General features: G+C 37.0%; 1 protein-coding gene across 1 annotated transcript; it reads right to left on the bottom strand.

The window, feature by feature from the left end:
- Positions 1-159: 159 nt before the first annotated feature.
- LOC148370383 (cytochrome P450 3A30-like) lies at positions 160-12684 on the bottom strand. Its single transcript, XM_088332901.1, has 13 exons — positions 12541-12684; positions 11948-12041; positions 11829-11881; positions 10681-10780; positions 10494-10607; positions 8578-8666; positions 7836-7984; positions 7635-7762; positions 3218-3296; positions 2941-3101; positions 2606-2832; positions 1138-1300; positions 160-1054 (listed from the first exon to the last, which is right to left on the bottom strand). Exons 1-13 carry the CDS (start codon positions 12609-12611, stop codon positions 947-949), a joined length of 1536 nt encoding a protein of 511 aa, XP_088189027.1. The 5' UTR covers positions 12612-12684; the 3' UTR covers positions 160-946.
- Positions 12685-13739: the final 1055 nt, after the last annotated feature.

Raw genomic sequence — 13739 nt, 5'->3', positions numbered from 1 at the left:
TTTTGCCAAAATACTTTTTTGTATGCAGTAAATTCATCTTTGACAACAAAAAAGTGCAGAAATAACTGACAGCTTTCTCTGATTACAAAGTCCATTGAAGTATTTCAGCCAAAGGTGTTATTATTTAGATGTACATAATATAAATAATACTCAAAATGATCAAAAATGTCTGCCAGTGGAACTGGGATTTATTGATTGGCAATGTACACGGATTCAATAGGATATTATTTTTAGCTAAAACTTTTAAAAAGACATGAACATACCTCAGCTAATTGTTCCCCTTACTGATGAGTCCTCTTGTTATGCAATAATGAACCTTAGAAAAACAATGCAGTGCTCATTTACTCACAGCAAGACAGACTGTTTATAACAAAGTGTAAACACGTTTTTTTTACCAAATAAAAAGCACAATTATTTCAGCATACTTCTTTGTTCTTCATTTACTTGCAGTAAAGTCAGTGCTTATTATAAGTAGCAGTGTATTTTAAATCTTATATTCATGTACCAAAATTGTTATACAGTGTACACCACGGGTCTACAACAGGGTGCCGCGGGCACCAGACGGGCCCTGGAGAATAGCTAAGGTCCCCGCAGACCTGTTCTGAAAATAGCTTACCAGTGCTCGGTCATTATAATTTTCGAGTAAAATATTTTTTGGGGTGGTTGACCAAGCCTATTTAACACTACCTCTAATAATTAACCTGATAATAACATAGTAATAACATAGTAACAACATTGTAATAACCGTAATAACATGATAAGCTGTTATTTTAGAAATTCATATAGAACTTGGTGCGTATTGCGCTAATTACTAACAAAAATAGCTCTCTGCTTGGAAAGGGTTGAAAGCTCGTGGTGTAAATAATTTAAAATGATCCCAAAAAAAATATAAAATACTTGTGAGAAGCATAAGTTGACAGATATGTATTTGTTTCTTTTTTTAATCTCAAATTTCCCTCAAAGCACAATCATCAGCGGCCCCTCTTGGTACCAGTTTGACTTTGATAGGGTTTTTGGGTGCCGTAAATCCGTCATTCGACAACTCCATCGGAATCTTAGAGGGAGAAAAAAAATGTAAAAAAGGATAAGAGAAAAGGCCAGTCACTTTTCGGAAAGGGTTTGCGATTTCCGACTCACTTCTGTTTCTTTGCAGGGAACGAAGCTGAAGTTCTGCAAGATCTCCACCACGGCCAACTTCATCATCAGGACAGCGAATCGCATCCCGATGCAGTTCCTCGGACCAGCTCCAAAAGGTAAGAAAGAATACGGGTCCATGGTCTCTTTGTTGTCTTTGCTGAACCTGACAATTGGCGACAAACGATATACGAGCAACTCGTCTGAAAAAATCCCAATTTATTTCAATGGGTAACATAAATGCTTAGATTTATCATCTTGGCCAAGCTTTCCTCCTCACCCACATTACGAAGAGGTAGAGAGGAGACACAACCAATTTGTGCTATCAATCTAAATCAATGGTTTCCAACCTTTATTGAGCCAAGGCACTCATTTTTTCACTAAAAAATCTCAAGGTACACTGTCCTTCAAAAATGTTTAAAAATCAATCCCATGCTCTAGTTTCATGTTGTTGTTGTTTTTAACTTAAATTATCATATTGCTTAAATTGACAGTATAGTTTTTTTTAATCGTTTGTGGTTAGCGTGGCTCAGGAGGGAATACCGGTTATTGTTAATTTTGTTCAATAATTTCAACAACAAAAAAAAAATACTTAAAATGAATAAAAAGTATCAGACAGGGATTTTTTTCTACTATCTATTATTTTCTTTCTTTTTTAATAAAACAAGAAAATAATGAAATGAAATAAATCAGCAAAATCACATGCAAAGTGTTGACATTATTTGATGCATTAGTGTTCATTTCCTGCGCAAACTTAAATATTCATTAAGATAAAAAGGGCTCAGTGGAAGGCCTTTATGGCAGGCTGGACTTCCTTATTTGAAGGTTTCTCTCCCTGTTCTCCTTGCAAATTCAAAGTTCATTGCTGTCTTTTTTCCCTATTCTGAGTGTCTATTTAAGTTTAAACGTATCTTTTTTTATTTCAAATAAAAATATGTTCTTGGATACATTTCCCTTTACAACCTCACGAGCATATGATTAGTACATAAAAGGAGTGAAAATAGCAATCTGCTGCCACCTACTGATATGGATAAATGTAACTCGGCTGATGACTGAAAGCAATCAAAAATACTGAACAATGGCATGCTTTTTTGAAAAGATAAAATTGGTGAATTTCTCGAGGCTCACTAGACAAGGTCTCACGGCATAGTAGTGTGCCCCGGCTCATTGGAGGAAAAACACTGATCCGTAGTAGGAGTCTCAAACTCAATTGTTTTTAGGGCAGCCCAGGCTTGGGTCTGGATGAAGTGGGTCCAATTTGGGTTTTCCAAAAGATTTTTTTTTTCACTATTCTTAAACAAATGACAAATTTGAGACCCCTATTTTAAAGAAAACCCAAATCTGTTCTAATGAGGAACACGCAGTGTTGGAGGATTGAATATTATAACATGGCCCCAAGTGACTATCATCATTTAATATTATTATTTTTTATTTCCCGATAATAACTCCCACGCATCCCTTTTTCTTGTACCTTTCGGGCTTAAAGGCATCGGGTTCCGGCCATAAAGAAGGGTCGCGGTGCAGTGCGTAAATCGGGACCATGACCACCGTCCCCTTGGGAATGGTTACGCCATTCACTTCCACTGAAGTCTTTGCCACTCTTTCGAGTCGATTGGCGATGGGGTAAAGCCTGGACGACTCGTTCATCACCATGTCCAAATACTCCATCTGCATCAGATGCTCGTAGCTCGGTCGAACCTAAATACAAAATGGGACGTTAAAGCAGTTGATGACGAAAAAAACCTAAATTCACAACAGGACATTAAATTGGTTGATAGCGAGATCCAGACGAGTCGAGGACGACACCTTATCCGGAAATGTTCCATCGATCTCCTCCTGCAAGGTCTTCTGGATTTCGGGGTTGGTCGCTAAGTTGTAAGCTAGGAAGCACAAAGAACTGCTGCTGGTTTCATAGCCGGCGAATATGAAAATCATGGCCTGGGAGAGGATTTCGTGATCCGTCAAACCTGTAAACACAAATTAGCCAAAAATGAAAGGTATCGTGTTTTATAATCGGAAATGTTGTTGTGCGAGACTGAAGTCAAATATTATGTGCTGTAGATCTTATGTGTTTTCTTTCTACCTTTGTGGCTGCTTGTGTTCTCTTTGCTGGATCCTGAAGTCTGAGAGTCCACCATCAGCTGCATGAAATCCACTCGGTTCTGTTGCACAAAATACGTCTTGGTCAAAATGACTGCATTGTTAATAATCCATAAATAATCCCCTAAATCAGGGGACGGGAACCTATGGCTCGCGAGCCAGATATGACTCTTTTCATGAATACGTAGCTCTGAGATAAAATGCTATTAGCACTGATTTCGTTGCACTCCAATTCCAGTAAGTCCTGAGTCGAGTTCGGTGCTAGCATAGCCATAAACTGTTAAACACAGTTGTTTGGTTCACTATTTAAATGGCACACTTTTAACAACAGTTCACAGACAAGGTGTCACACTATCACACCCCGTTTTGGCTGTACGTAAGGAATCCTTTATATGGAAGCGCATTAATTCATCAGGGTTGGGTAGGGTTACTTTAACTGGATTACTTTCAATTACTTTTGGATTATTCCAATACCAAATATGCTAATAAAAGACAAAAGAAACTAAATATGAATAAAATTACTAAATTTTGTGCAGGCTTGGGGAGTAACGGAATACATGGAACGGCAAAATGATGTTGGCAAATCTGTTTGGATTTATTTTCATTTCGTTTCTGTCACATTTTATGTTAGTTTTGCCTGAAATCAAAGAGATCAAAGCCAGGAGAGAAAGCTTACCATGTGTTGTGAGTCATAATTTTATTCATATTTAGTTTCTTTTGTCTTTTATTAGCATATTTGGTATTGGAGTAATCCAAAAGTAATTGAAAGTAATCCAGTTAAAGTAACCCTACCCAACCCTATAATTCATGTATTTTCACTGTTGAGGCACCTTTTGATAAAACCCAACCGAAACAACTGTAAACATCCAAAACAGCAAGCAGAACCCACAAAGCAATTTGATTGGGTGAGTGGTAGGGGTAGGCGGATCTCTGCACACATAGCATGCTCCCCTCTCTCTCACACACGCTCACCGCGCTGAATGGAAATACAGCTGAAAACTTTGTTGGCAGTTTTTTGTGACATTTTTACAAAATAACTCTGCTTGCAAAAAATTAAGGTCAAAATGATACTCCACAATCTTAAGTGACTGTGGGAGGAAAACAAATGGTATATTTGTTGAATTCTGACACAGGCTCTAGCATTATCATTAATATTTTTAAAAATGAATCAAATCGTCAAAAATAAACAGTGAAATAAACTGTGCTGAAAAATTGGCGGGTTTGGCGGTTTTGCTGAATTTTGTCCTAAAATATTTGATGTGGCCCCCTCTCTAAAGAAAATTAAAAAAAAATGCTATTATAACTCTTTGGAGCAAAAAGGTTCCACACCCCTGCCCTAAATGAGGCCTGCCTCATTGAGATAAAAGAGTGGATGTCACTCAATTTCTTGCGTCTTAACTCTGAAAACACCGAAATGTTAGTCATTGGTCCATCTAAATGCCGAGACTTATTCTCAAAAACTGCTGTGAACATTGACAAATGTCACATCACACAGAGTGACTCAGTTAGAAATTTAGGTGTCATATTTGACCCTGATCTATCCTTTGAAATGCATGTAAAGAAAATTACTAGAACCGCTTTATTCCATCTTCGTAACATTGCTAAAATCCGTTCAATACTGTCTCAGTCTGATGCGGAAACTATAATTCATGCATTTGTTACCTCCTGTCTCGATTACTGTAATGCACTACTCTCCGGTCTCCCGAAGTCTAGAATCAAGTCTCTTCAGCTAGTACAAAATGCCCCAGCAAGGCTTTTAACTAGGACAAAAAAGTACGATCACATAACACCGATTTTGGCTAACCTGCATTGGCTCCCAGTTAGCCAAAGATGTGACTTCAAGGTTCCCTTAGTATTGTACAAAATCATACATGGACTTGCTCCCTCTTATCTTTCAGAACTGATCTGCCCCTGTGTCCCGGTCCGAAGCCTACGATCTGAGAGTGCCGGTCTTCTGGTGATCCCGAGAGCAAAGAAGTGTTCTGCTGGTTCGAGAGCGTTCTCCATTCGGGCACCGGTGCTGTGGAATGCTCTTCCCCCTGAGATCCGATCTGCAACCTCAGTGGAAATGTTTAAATCTAAACTTAAAACTCACTTCTACTCCATAGCATATGAATAACCAACTCTTCTTGTCGGCTGAAAAATATTCTGTGTAATATAGTGTAATAATCTGTGAAGCCCTTTGAGACTCTTCGTGATTTAGGGCTATACAAATAAAAATGACTTGACTTGACTTTATTTCACTTTAGATGTTCTAACTTTTTCTAGATTGGTCCAAACAGTAGAAAAATGAAACGTTGTATTCATATACATTTCCGTGTGAGCTTTATAATAAAGCACGAAGATGGTCCTTAAAACGAGGAACACATGGGTGTTAAATAAAGTAGACCCCCAGGTCAGGGCATCACTACCTTACAATCTTTCCCATTACAATGGTTTTCTGATCTTTGTTATGGCAATTTCCCCCCACCTTACGTTATTAAAAAAATATTTTGAATGCTCCAAATCTTAAAACATCCCAACTTTAGAATGCTCGTCAGTAAGACTGTACGAGTTCCATGCCTCATGTTTCTAAGATACCTGTCTGCTATTGGTCAATGTTCTAAGATTTTGATCAGCTACTGGTTTGCAGCTCGACACTATTAAGACTTTAAAGGTTTTTGAGATAATACTTTATTTTTGTATTTTATTATATTTGGTCATATTTTAGTATCTATTAACTATGGATCCCAATACTGGCAGTGATGCTTAAGGTAGAAGAAAAAACATGATAACCATTATCAAAAAATACAAAGAAGGCACACACCATAGGGATTTGACACACCATTTCCGTCTAGTAGGCATTATGTTGGTGGGAGTGGCTGGAGAGTGCCCACCTGCACCTAATTAGTTTCCACATGTGCACCTCAACTGGCTTTGTTGGGTTTTTTTCATTTTGTTATTTGGTCACTTTGTTTTGAGACATGCATCTTTGTCCCTAAGTTTTGCTCAATTTCTCTTTCATCTTCCAGTTCAGAACCTAAGTTTTAAAGAAACTTTGCGAGTCAGTGCAATACAATACTGTATTTTTGTTGGGTATTTAAAGGCTATTGGTTCCAAGACTTTGATTTCAAAGTGATTTCAAAAGGAGAAGCAAACACTACACACAACAAAAGAAAAGAGAGAAGAGACAAGAAAATATAATAAACTTTACATTTTTGAATAAACACGTTAACAATATAAAACACAGGAAATATATTTAAAATATTTATAAATCTCCCCAAAAATATAAAATCTGAAACAATTTTAACCTTTTCTTTTGATCAACAAATTTGACAGCACAGAATTCCCCAAAAAATGCATGTTGCTCAATCACAAGATACAAAGGCTTTTCGGAAGGGAAATAGCCATTGATATTTTTGGATCCGGTTCCTGGCTATTAGAGACGTTTCGTTCGGGAACGACAGGAATCAGGTGCTGTCAAAACTCAGCCTTCAGTCACCTTTTCTTTCGGTGCGTTAGTAAATACTGTATCCGCAATCACTAACTACAGTATATGGTAGTCGCTATTTTGAATGGTGACATTATCCCAAAAGACGTGATGTAAACAACTTGAAGGGTAGTGGAAACAGTGCCACTGAAAACAGCGTCAGGTGTGCCAAGTGGGACACGGCGCCGTTGGCGTTCTGGAGCCAAAGTAACGCACCACTTTAGACCGTCAGTAACGATAACGCCGTTATAAAGGCGGAAAAAGTAATTAGTTAGATTACTTCGTTACTAAGTAAATAACGCCATTACGTTACGGCGTTAATCCCTACACTGCATTTATTACAGATAATATATAGTAAGTAACGTACTACTTACTTTGTTACTAATGTTTATATGTATGATACATTTCTTTTTTATATATATATTGGACAGCTGCAAAGGAGATTGCATAGGATGCCAGATCTTTGTTTTGGCTATTATGAACTGTTGACATTATTGTCACTTTTAGCCCATGATGTTGCTATTGTTTGATTTCTACATACTTAAGGGCTGTTCTTTTTTCATGACTGAGGAGGTCTAATAAAAAGAAAGGGCTCAAGGTAGGGCTTTTAGAAAAAGTAGAAATTTCTTATCAAAGGTTTGAGCTCTCTCCTGTTCTCCTTGCGAGTTAAAAATCCATTGATGTCTTCTCTCCCTATTTTGACTGTCAACTGAACATTTACGTTTTTAATGCCTACACAATCTTAATGATTTTATCCAGGGCACAGGGGGTTTGGAAGCCATTACCTATGTATTACTAAAGGTTTCTATCTCCCGCCGCACGATCATTTTACCTTACGATCTACACCTCACAATGGATTAATGCCTTATCCCGGGGTCTACTGGATTGATTTTAATTGTTTTATTACACGAGTATATGTTAGCTAATTCACCTTACTGCTGCTTTTGTCTCGATCAGACTTGATGGTCTGCAAGAAGTTGTAGAAGAAATTTAAGACATCAGCAGGGAAAAAGGACACCTCCAATTTCTCCAACAGCGGCCGCAGGAATGGAAAGAGAACTATGGTCAGAAGAAAAATATTTAGTGTTTGAATATATTGATAACAAGATATAAACAACAAGATGTAAACTACCTATCAGAATGAGCACCGGGTTCAGAAAGTCAAACTTGGTCATTTTCTTAATGTTGGCTACAAAAGGATCAGCAGGACGGTTAAGTGAGTCGATGTCCACACTGAAAGCCGTGCTGGTCACCACGTCCATACTGTATGGTCCAAAAACGCTGCAAAAAGATCCATAAAGATTATGAAAACGTATTTTCCAAGTACCTAAGTTTTGCTACTACTTCCATAGAAAATCAAAATATATTCCAAGGAGGAACATAAATGCTTAGAATCTTATCTTGGCCAAGCTCTCCAGTGCCAAACGCAAATTGGAAAGAGGTAGTGGTGAGAGATGAACAAGTTGTGCAACTACTCTTTAAGAAAATGACAATGTGTAAGGAGGAGCATAGATATTTTTAAACCTATCTTGGCCAAGATCACCAGTGCCTCATGCACATTACCAAGTTGTGCCACTACTGCTATAAAAAATGAAAACATATTATAATCAGGAACATGAATGCTTAAAATCTTATAGTAACCAGGGTCTCCAATGCCTCACTCTTATCCAAAAAGCTGGAGAAGAGACACAACCAAGTTTTGCTCCTACTTCTATAGAAAATGTCAACATATCCTAATGAGGAACAAAAATGCTAAGAATCTTATCTTGGCCAAGATCTCCAGTGCCCCACACACATCACGAAGAGGTAGAGAGGCGACACTATGCTACACTGCTATGTTTATAGAACCCCCTGGCCCCCAAATTCCAACTCACTCTTTGACGTTTATGACCTCATCTGCATCCACTTTCTTGCGAAGACTTTTAATCAGAGTACTTGAATGCTGCAACATTATTGAATACATCTATAAAAAAGAAAAGAAATGAGAGATTATTCAATGGGCTACCGACATGTTGTGCTCAGGTTCTGGTCGCTAATTATCCAAGCAAGATAACTTTGTTTGGGTTTGAGCTGAATATAGAGGCTAACTCGTCAAAAACTAAATGTAATGAGTTATATTTACTGAAAGCGAAATCAATTGATGTATTTTCATTAGTCATATATATATATATATATATATATACAGTGCATCCGGAAAGTATTCACAGCGCTTCACTTTTTCCACATTTTGTTATGTTACAGCCTCATTCCAAATTGTATTAATTTAATCTCTTATCTCAAAATTCTACACAAAATACTCCATTATGACAATGTGAAAAAGTATTTTTTTTACTTTTTTTGAATTTATTAAAAATAGAAAACTAAGAAATCACATTTACATAAGTATTCACAGCCTTTGCCATGAAGCTCAAAATTGAGCTCAGGTGCATCTTTTTTCCACTGATCGTCCTTGAGATCTTTCTACAGCTTAATTGGAGTCCACCTGCAGTAAATTCGGTTGATTGGACACGATTTGGAAAGGCACACACCTGTCTATGTAAGGTCCCACAGTTGAATGTGCATGTCAGAGCACAAACACCAAGCATGAAGTCAAAAGAACTGTCTGTAGACCTGCGAGACAGGATTGTCTTGAGGCACAAATCTGGGGAAGGATACAGAAAAAATTCTGCTGCTTTGAAGGTCCCAATGAGCACAGTGGCCTCCATTATTCGTAAATGGAAGACATTTGGAACCACCAAGACTCTTCCTAGAGCTGGCCGGCCTTCTAAACTGAGCGATCGTGGAAGAAGGGCCTTAGTCAGGGAGGTGACCAAGAACCTGATGGTCACTCTGTCAGAGCTCCAGCGTTCCTCTGTGGAGAGAGGAGAGCCTTCCAGAAGGACAACCATCTCTGCAGCAATCCACCAATCAGGCCTGTATGGTAGAGTGGCCAGATGAAAGCCACTCCTTAGTAAAAGGAACATGAAAGCCTGTCTGGAATTTGCCAAAAAGCACCTGAATGACTCTCAGACCATGAGAAACAAAATTCTCTGGTCTGATGAAACAAAGATTGAACTCTTTGGTGTGAATGCCAGGCGCCATGTTTGGAGGAAACCAGGCACCGCTCATCACCAGGCCATTACATCCCTACAGTGAAGCATGGTGGTGGCAGCATCATGCTGTGGGGATGTTTTTCAGCAGCAGGAACTGGCAGACTAGTCTGGATAGAAGGAAAAATGAATGCAGCAATATATAGAGATATCCTGGATGAAAACCTGCTCCAGAGCGCTCTTGACCTCAGGCTCGGGCGAAGGTTCATTTTTCAGCAGGACAACGACCCAAAGCACACAGCCAAGATCTCAAAAGATTGGCTTCAGAACCACTCCGTGAATGTCCTGGAGTGGCCCAGCCAGAGTCCAAACTTGAATCTGATCGAACATCTCTGGAGAGATCTGAAAATGGCTGTGCACAAACGTCTCCCATCCAATCTGATTGAGCTTGAGACTTATTGCAAAGAAGAATGGGCAAAACTGCCTAAAGATAGGTGTGCTTAACTTGTGGGATCATATTCAAAAAGACTTGAGGCTGTATTTGCTGCCAAAGGTGGATCAACAAAGTATTAAGCAAAGGCTGTAAATACTTATGTAAATGTGACTTCTTAGTTTTCTATTTTTAATAAATCAAAAAAAAGTTATATATATATATATATATATATATATATATATATATATATATATATATATATATATATATATATATATATATACATACATACATACATTTTGGAGGAATTAAAAAAAAAGAAGTCAACCTCTTTCAGTCTGCCACTAGTAAATGACGGTGAGAGTACACTGCGAATTCTTTTCCAATCTTCGTCTTCTACAATGGAGACGGCATCCTTTAAAGGTCCATTGAGGCCAAGATCCTACACAAAAAGATGAATTGTTCATTATACGTTTTTTATTTTTTTTATTTTTTTTTTTATGCGTCTTTCTAACCCGTCTGTTGGTGAAAATAGAATAACATTCCTTCACCAAGATGGTTTTGATCATCGCCGTGTCCATGACTGCCAGGAGAGGTTGTCGTCCGTCATATAAGCTAGCAAGCAAGCGATCAAAGACGTTATTTACTGTCACAAAAATTGTAGACCCCAGGTTATGGCATATATTCCAGTGGGGTTTTTTTGTTACCAAGTGGAATGCGGGGATTTTCGGCCCCTTGTAATGGTATTTGCCCCACCATGGCATACACAGCCAATTCTTTGAACTTTTCGGGGTGTTTAATCGTCTGACTGTGTAATTATGTGCTTCATTAGTCTCTAAAAAGCCTCTCTGCTATTGGTTCACGTCATTAAGATGCTACCTTACTACTGTTTAGTGACACGACGTCATAGAAATGCATGATAAGTAATTGGCTGAACTATCTCCCACAATGCCTTTTTCTCTCTTTGTGCAGTTCTGTGTAGAAACTTAAATTTTTTTTAGCTGCTACCAAAACTTTAAGTGATGCTATGGGATAAATGGAGGTAGAGCGGTCATCTTGGAACAAAGATATCACAGGTTTGATTCGCGGCTCCTCAGAGTTAAATGTTGAAGTGTCCTTGAGCAAGACACTGAACTCCCAATGCCCCTTATATGCAAGTAAGCACCTTGCGTGGCTGATTCCACTATCAGTGTGGGAGTGCGTGTGTGAATGGGTAAAGTGGGAAGTGTATTGCAAAGCGCTTTGGAGGTCTGGTAATTATTTACGCCATATTAACTGTTGTTTACAGAAGTATAATAAGATTGCAGTGCTTTTCGTTTTCAGTGCAAAAGTAAGATGAAAGTAAAAAATGTAAAATTTATATATATGTGTGTGTGTGTATTTAAATAAAATAAGTATGTGTGACTACTGAGTAATTGTGCATGAAAACCATGGAAACGAAGCCTGTGATATTTGAGAAATACAAATAAAGCACAAGTATGAGGAAAATTTTTTGATTAAAGTGAATCTGTTTTTGTTTTGCATTCACCCACTAACTCCTTTGTACCAGTTCAAGTACCGTCGTGCCAAAGGTAAATAAAATTTTACCTTAAAATCCCCACCTCAGAATGGATTCATGTCATATGCTTAAGTTCTACTCTATCATCACACATACTCGACTCACCCCCAGACTTTTCCAAAGTTCTGAAAACATTCCATATCAAATACATGGATGCCCTAAAAAACAAAAACAAAATAAGTTAGATAAGAGATATCATCGTTATGTAGTTCAACTCGTCTTACCTGCCGGTAGTGCAGAAAAGTTCCGATAAATGGCAAAGGTTTGGGACCTTTGATTCCAATTTTCTTGAAGAAATTATAAGGGGCATATCCATATCTGTAAAACAAAATTGAATATTACAAATAACTGCTATTACAAATAACTAACTTAATAGGGATGCTTTTTTTCAGTTTATAGAATTGATTATTTATTAGGCAGAAAGTTATCTAACTGATAATGGCCAAATATAATGTGCCATTCAGTATTGGAGCACTTTTATAATGTTTAAATGTGACTTTTTGGAGACAAGTTTACAGAAACTGTACAATGTCATTGGAATTGTGAACAGAATCAAAGCTATAAAGACAATTGGATTTTGTTTGTGTCTATATATATATATATTCATATATAACACGCAGTTAAAAAAACACGCGGTAAGAAAAAGAGAAGTTATTGATCACCCGACTTTGAAAAGGTAATATCCAAAGTCAACCATTTTCTAAAGCAAAATAATTTCCTTTTTTCGCTGCAGCCTCTTAAAATGACATGCATTATGGAACTCTTTCAATGAGTTGTGTATCTTTTGTATTTAAATCACTTTTAAAAATGGACTCACAGCGCCAGCAGAGTGACCACGATGACAATTAAAGTCCAAGTCTCCGTGGAAAAATAAAGGAAGGAATCCATCTTGTTAACAAACGTTTGAACAGTAAAACTGCATCCGTGCAGAAAACCGAGACCTTATGTAACTTATGACAATAAACGTACTGGGAAGAGGCGGGCCAAAAATTGTGTAATACAAACATTGAGGGCAGGATCAGACTTAGATAAGTTTGAAAGTTTGATTCATCTAGAACTACTTTTTTGATGAGAAATGACTTACTATGTTATTACTATCTTATACCTGGTCATTACAAGAAAACAAGGTCAAAATAGCCAAAATAGGTTAGGTATCATTCTCCGTAGAAAATCCCAATGGTGAGCAACCTTTTTGAAGCCAAGAGCTACTTTTTTGTTATTGATTAGCGACACTTGCTACAGGTGTAATTATTAAAAGTAACGTTAAAATAGGCCAAAATAGGTTAGAAATCAAATTTCCGAGAAAATCAACTTGAGAGACACTTTTTAGTTTCTGAATAGAGCGAAGGGTTATTACTTTAATATGTATTTGTTACTAATATTAGCTTATTATGTTATCACTATGTTGATATCCTGTAATTAATAGGTAGAATTATTCAAAGTAGCATTACAAAAAGTTAGAAATCTAATTTCCTAGAAAATCATAATGACCCATCAATGGTGAGCAACCTTTTTTGATCTGGTAGCATTTTTTGTTACTGATTACCAAGAAGCGATACCAGTTTGATGTGCATTCCGAAAAATAAAAACTTGTTATTACTATGTTGTTACTAAGTTATTACTAGATTTTTACTAGGATCTTATTGTTTGAAGTAGGGTTTAAATAGGATGAGAAATAAATAGGTTGGAAATAAAATTTCCTAGGAAAAAGTGTTTTTTCAAGTCAATTTTTAGTAAAAGAAAAAGAAAGGGGAAAGTACTTAGTAAAATTAATAAATTCCTCAAAGATAATAATAGTACTTAAGTATAGATTATTTTCTTTCTGCTTTATCATTCATCTTATTTTTTTTTAACAAAGTCTGAAAAAACTGTTCACATAAAGAAATATGCATTATGTACTTTATATCATTAGGATTTTTATACTTATGAGAAAAAAACAATGCATTTCCAAAATAAGTTGTTATTACAATGTTATCATTATGTTATTACGAGGTTGTAAGTATTTGCCGTAGGGTT

The sequence above is a fragment of the Urocampus carinirostris genome, chromosome 3, assembly GCF_059441175.1.
Source record: "Urocampus carinirostris isolate Australia breed hairy pipefish chromosome 3, RoL_Ucar_1.0, whole genome shotgun sequence".
Taxonomy (NCBI): domain Eukaryota; kingdom Metazoa; phylum Chordata; class Actinopteri; order Syngnathiformes; family Syngnathidae; genus Urocampus; species Urocampus carinirostris.
Note: the sequence above shows the minus strand (reverse complement) of the source record. Positions and strands in the feature narration are given on the sequence as shown.

What these genes read in the sequence shown, in the direction of transcription:
- LOC148370383 (XM_088332901.1), bottom strand. Translation starts at nt 12,611, where the DNA reads ATGGATTCCTTCCTTTATTTTTCCACGGAGACTTGGACTTTAATTGTC. An exon ending in CTTTTCTGCACTACCGGCAG is followed by an intron (nt 11,882 to 11,947) that starts GTAAGACGAGTT and finishes TTTGTTTTTTAG; the next exon opens with GGCATCCATGTATTTGATAT. An exon ending in AACTTTGGAAAAGTCTGGGG is followed by an intron (nt 10,781 to 11,828) that starts GTGAGTCGAGTA and finishes CTTGCTTGCTAG; the next exon opens with CTTATATGACGGACGACAAC.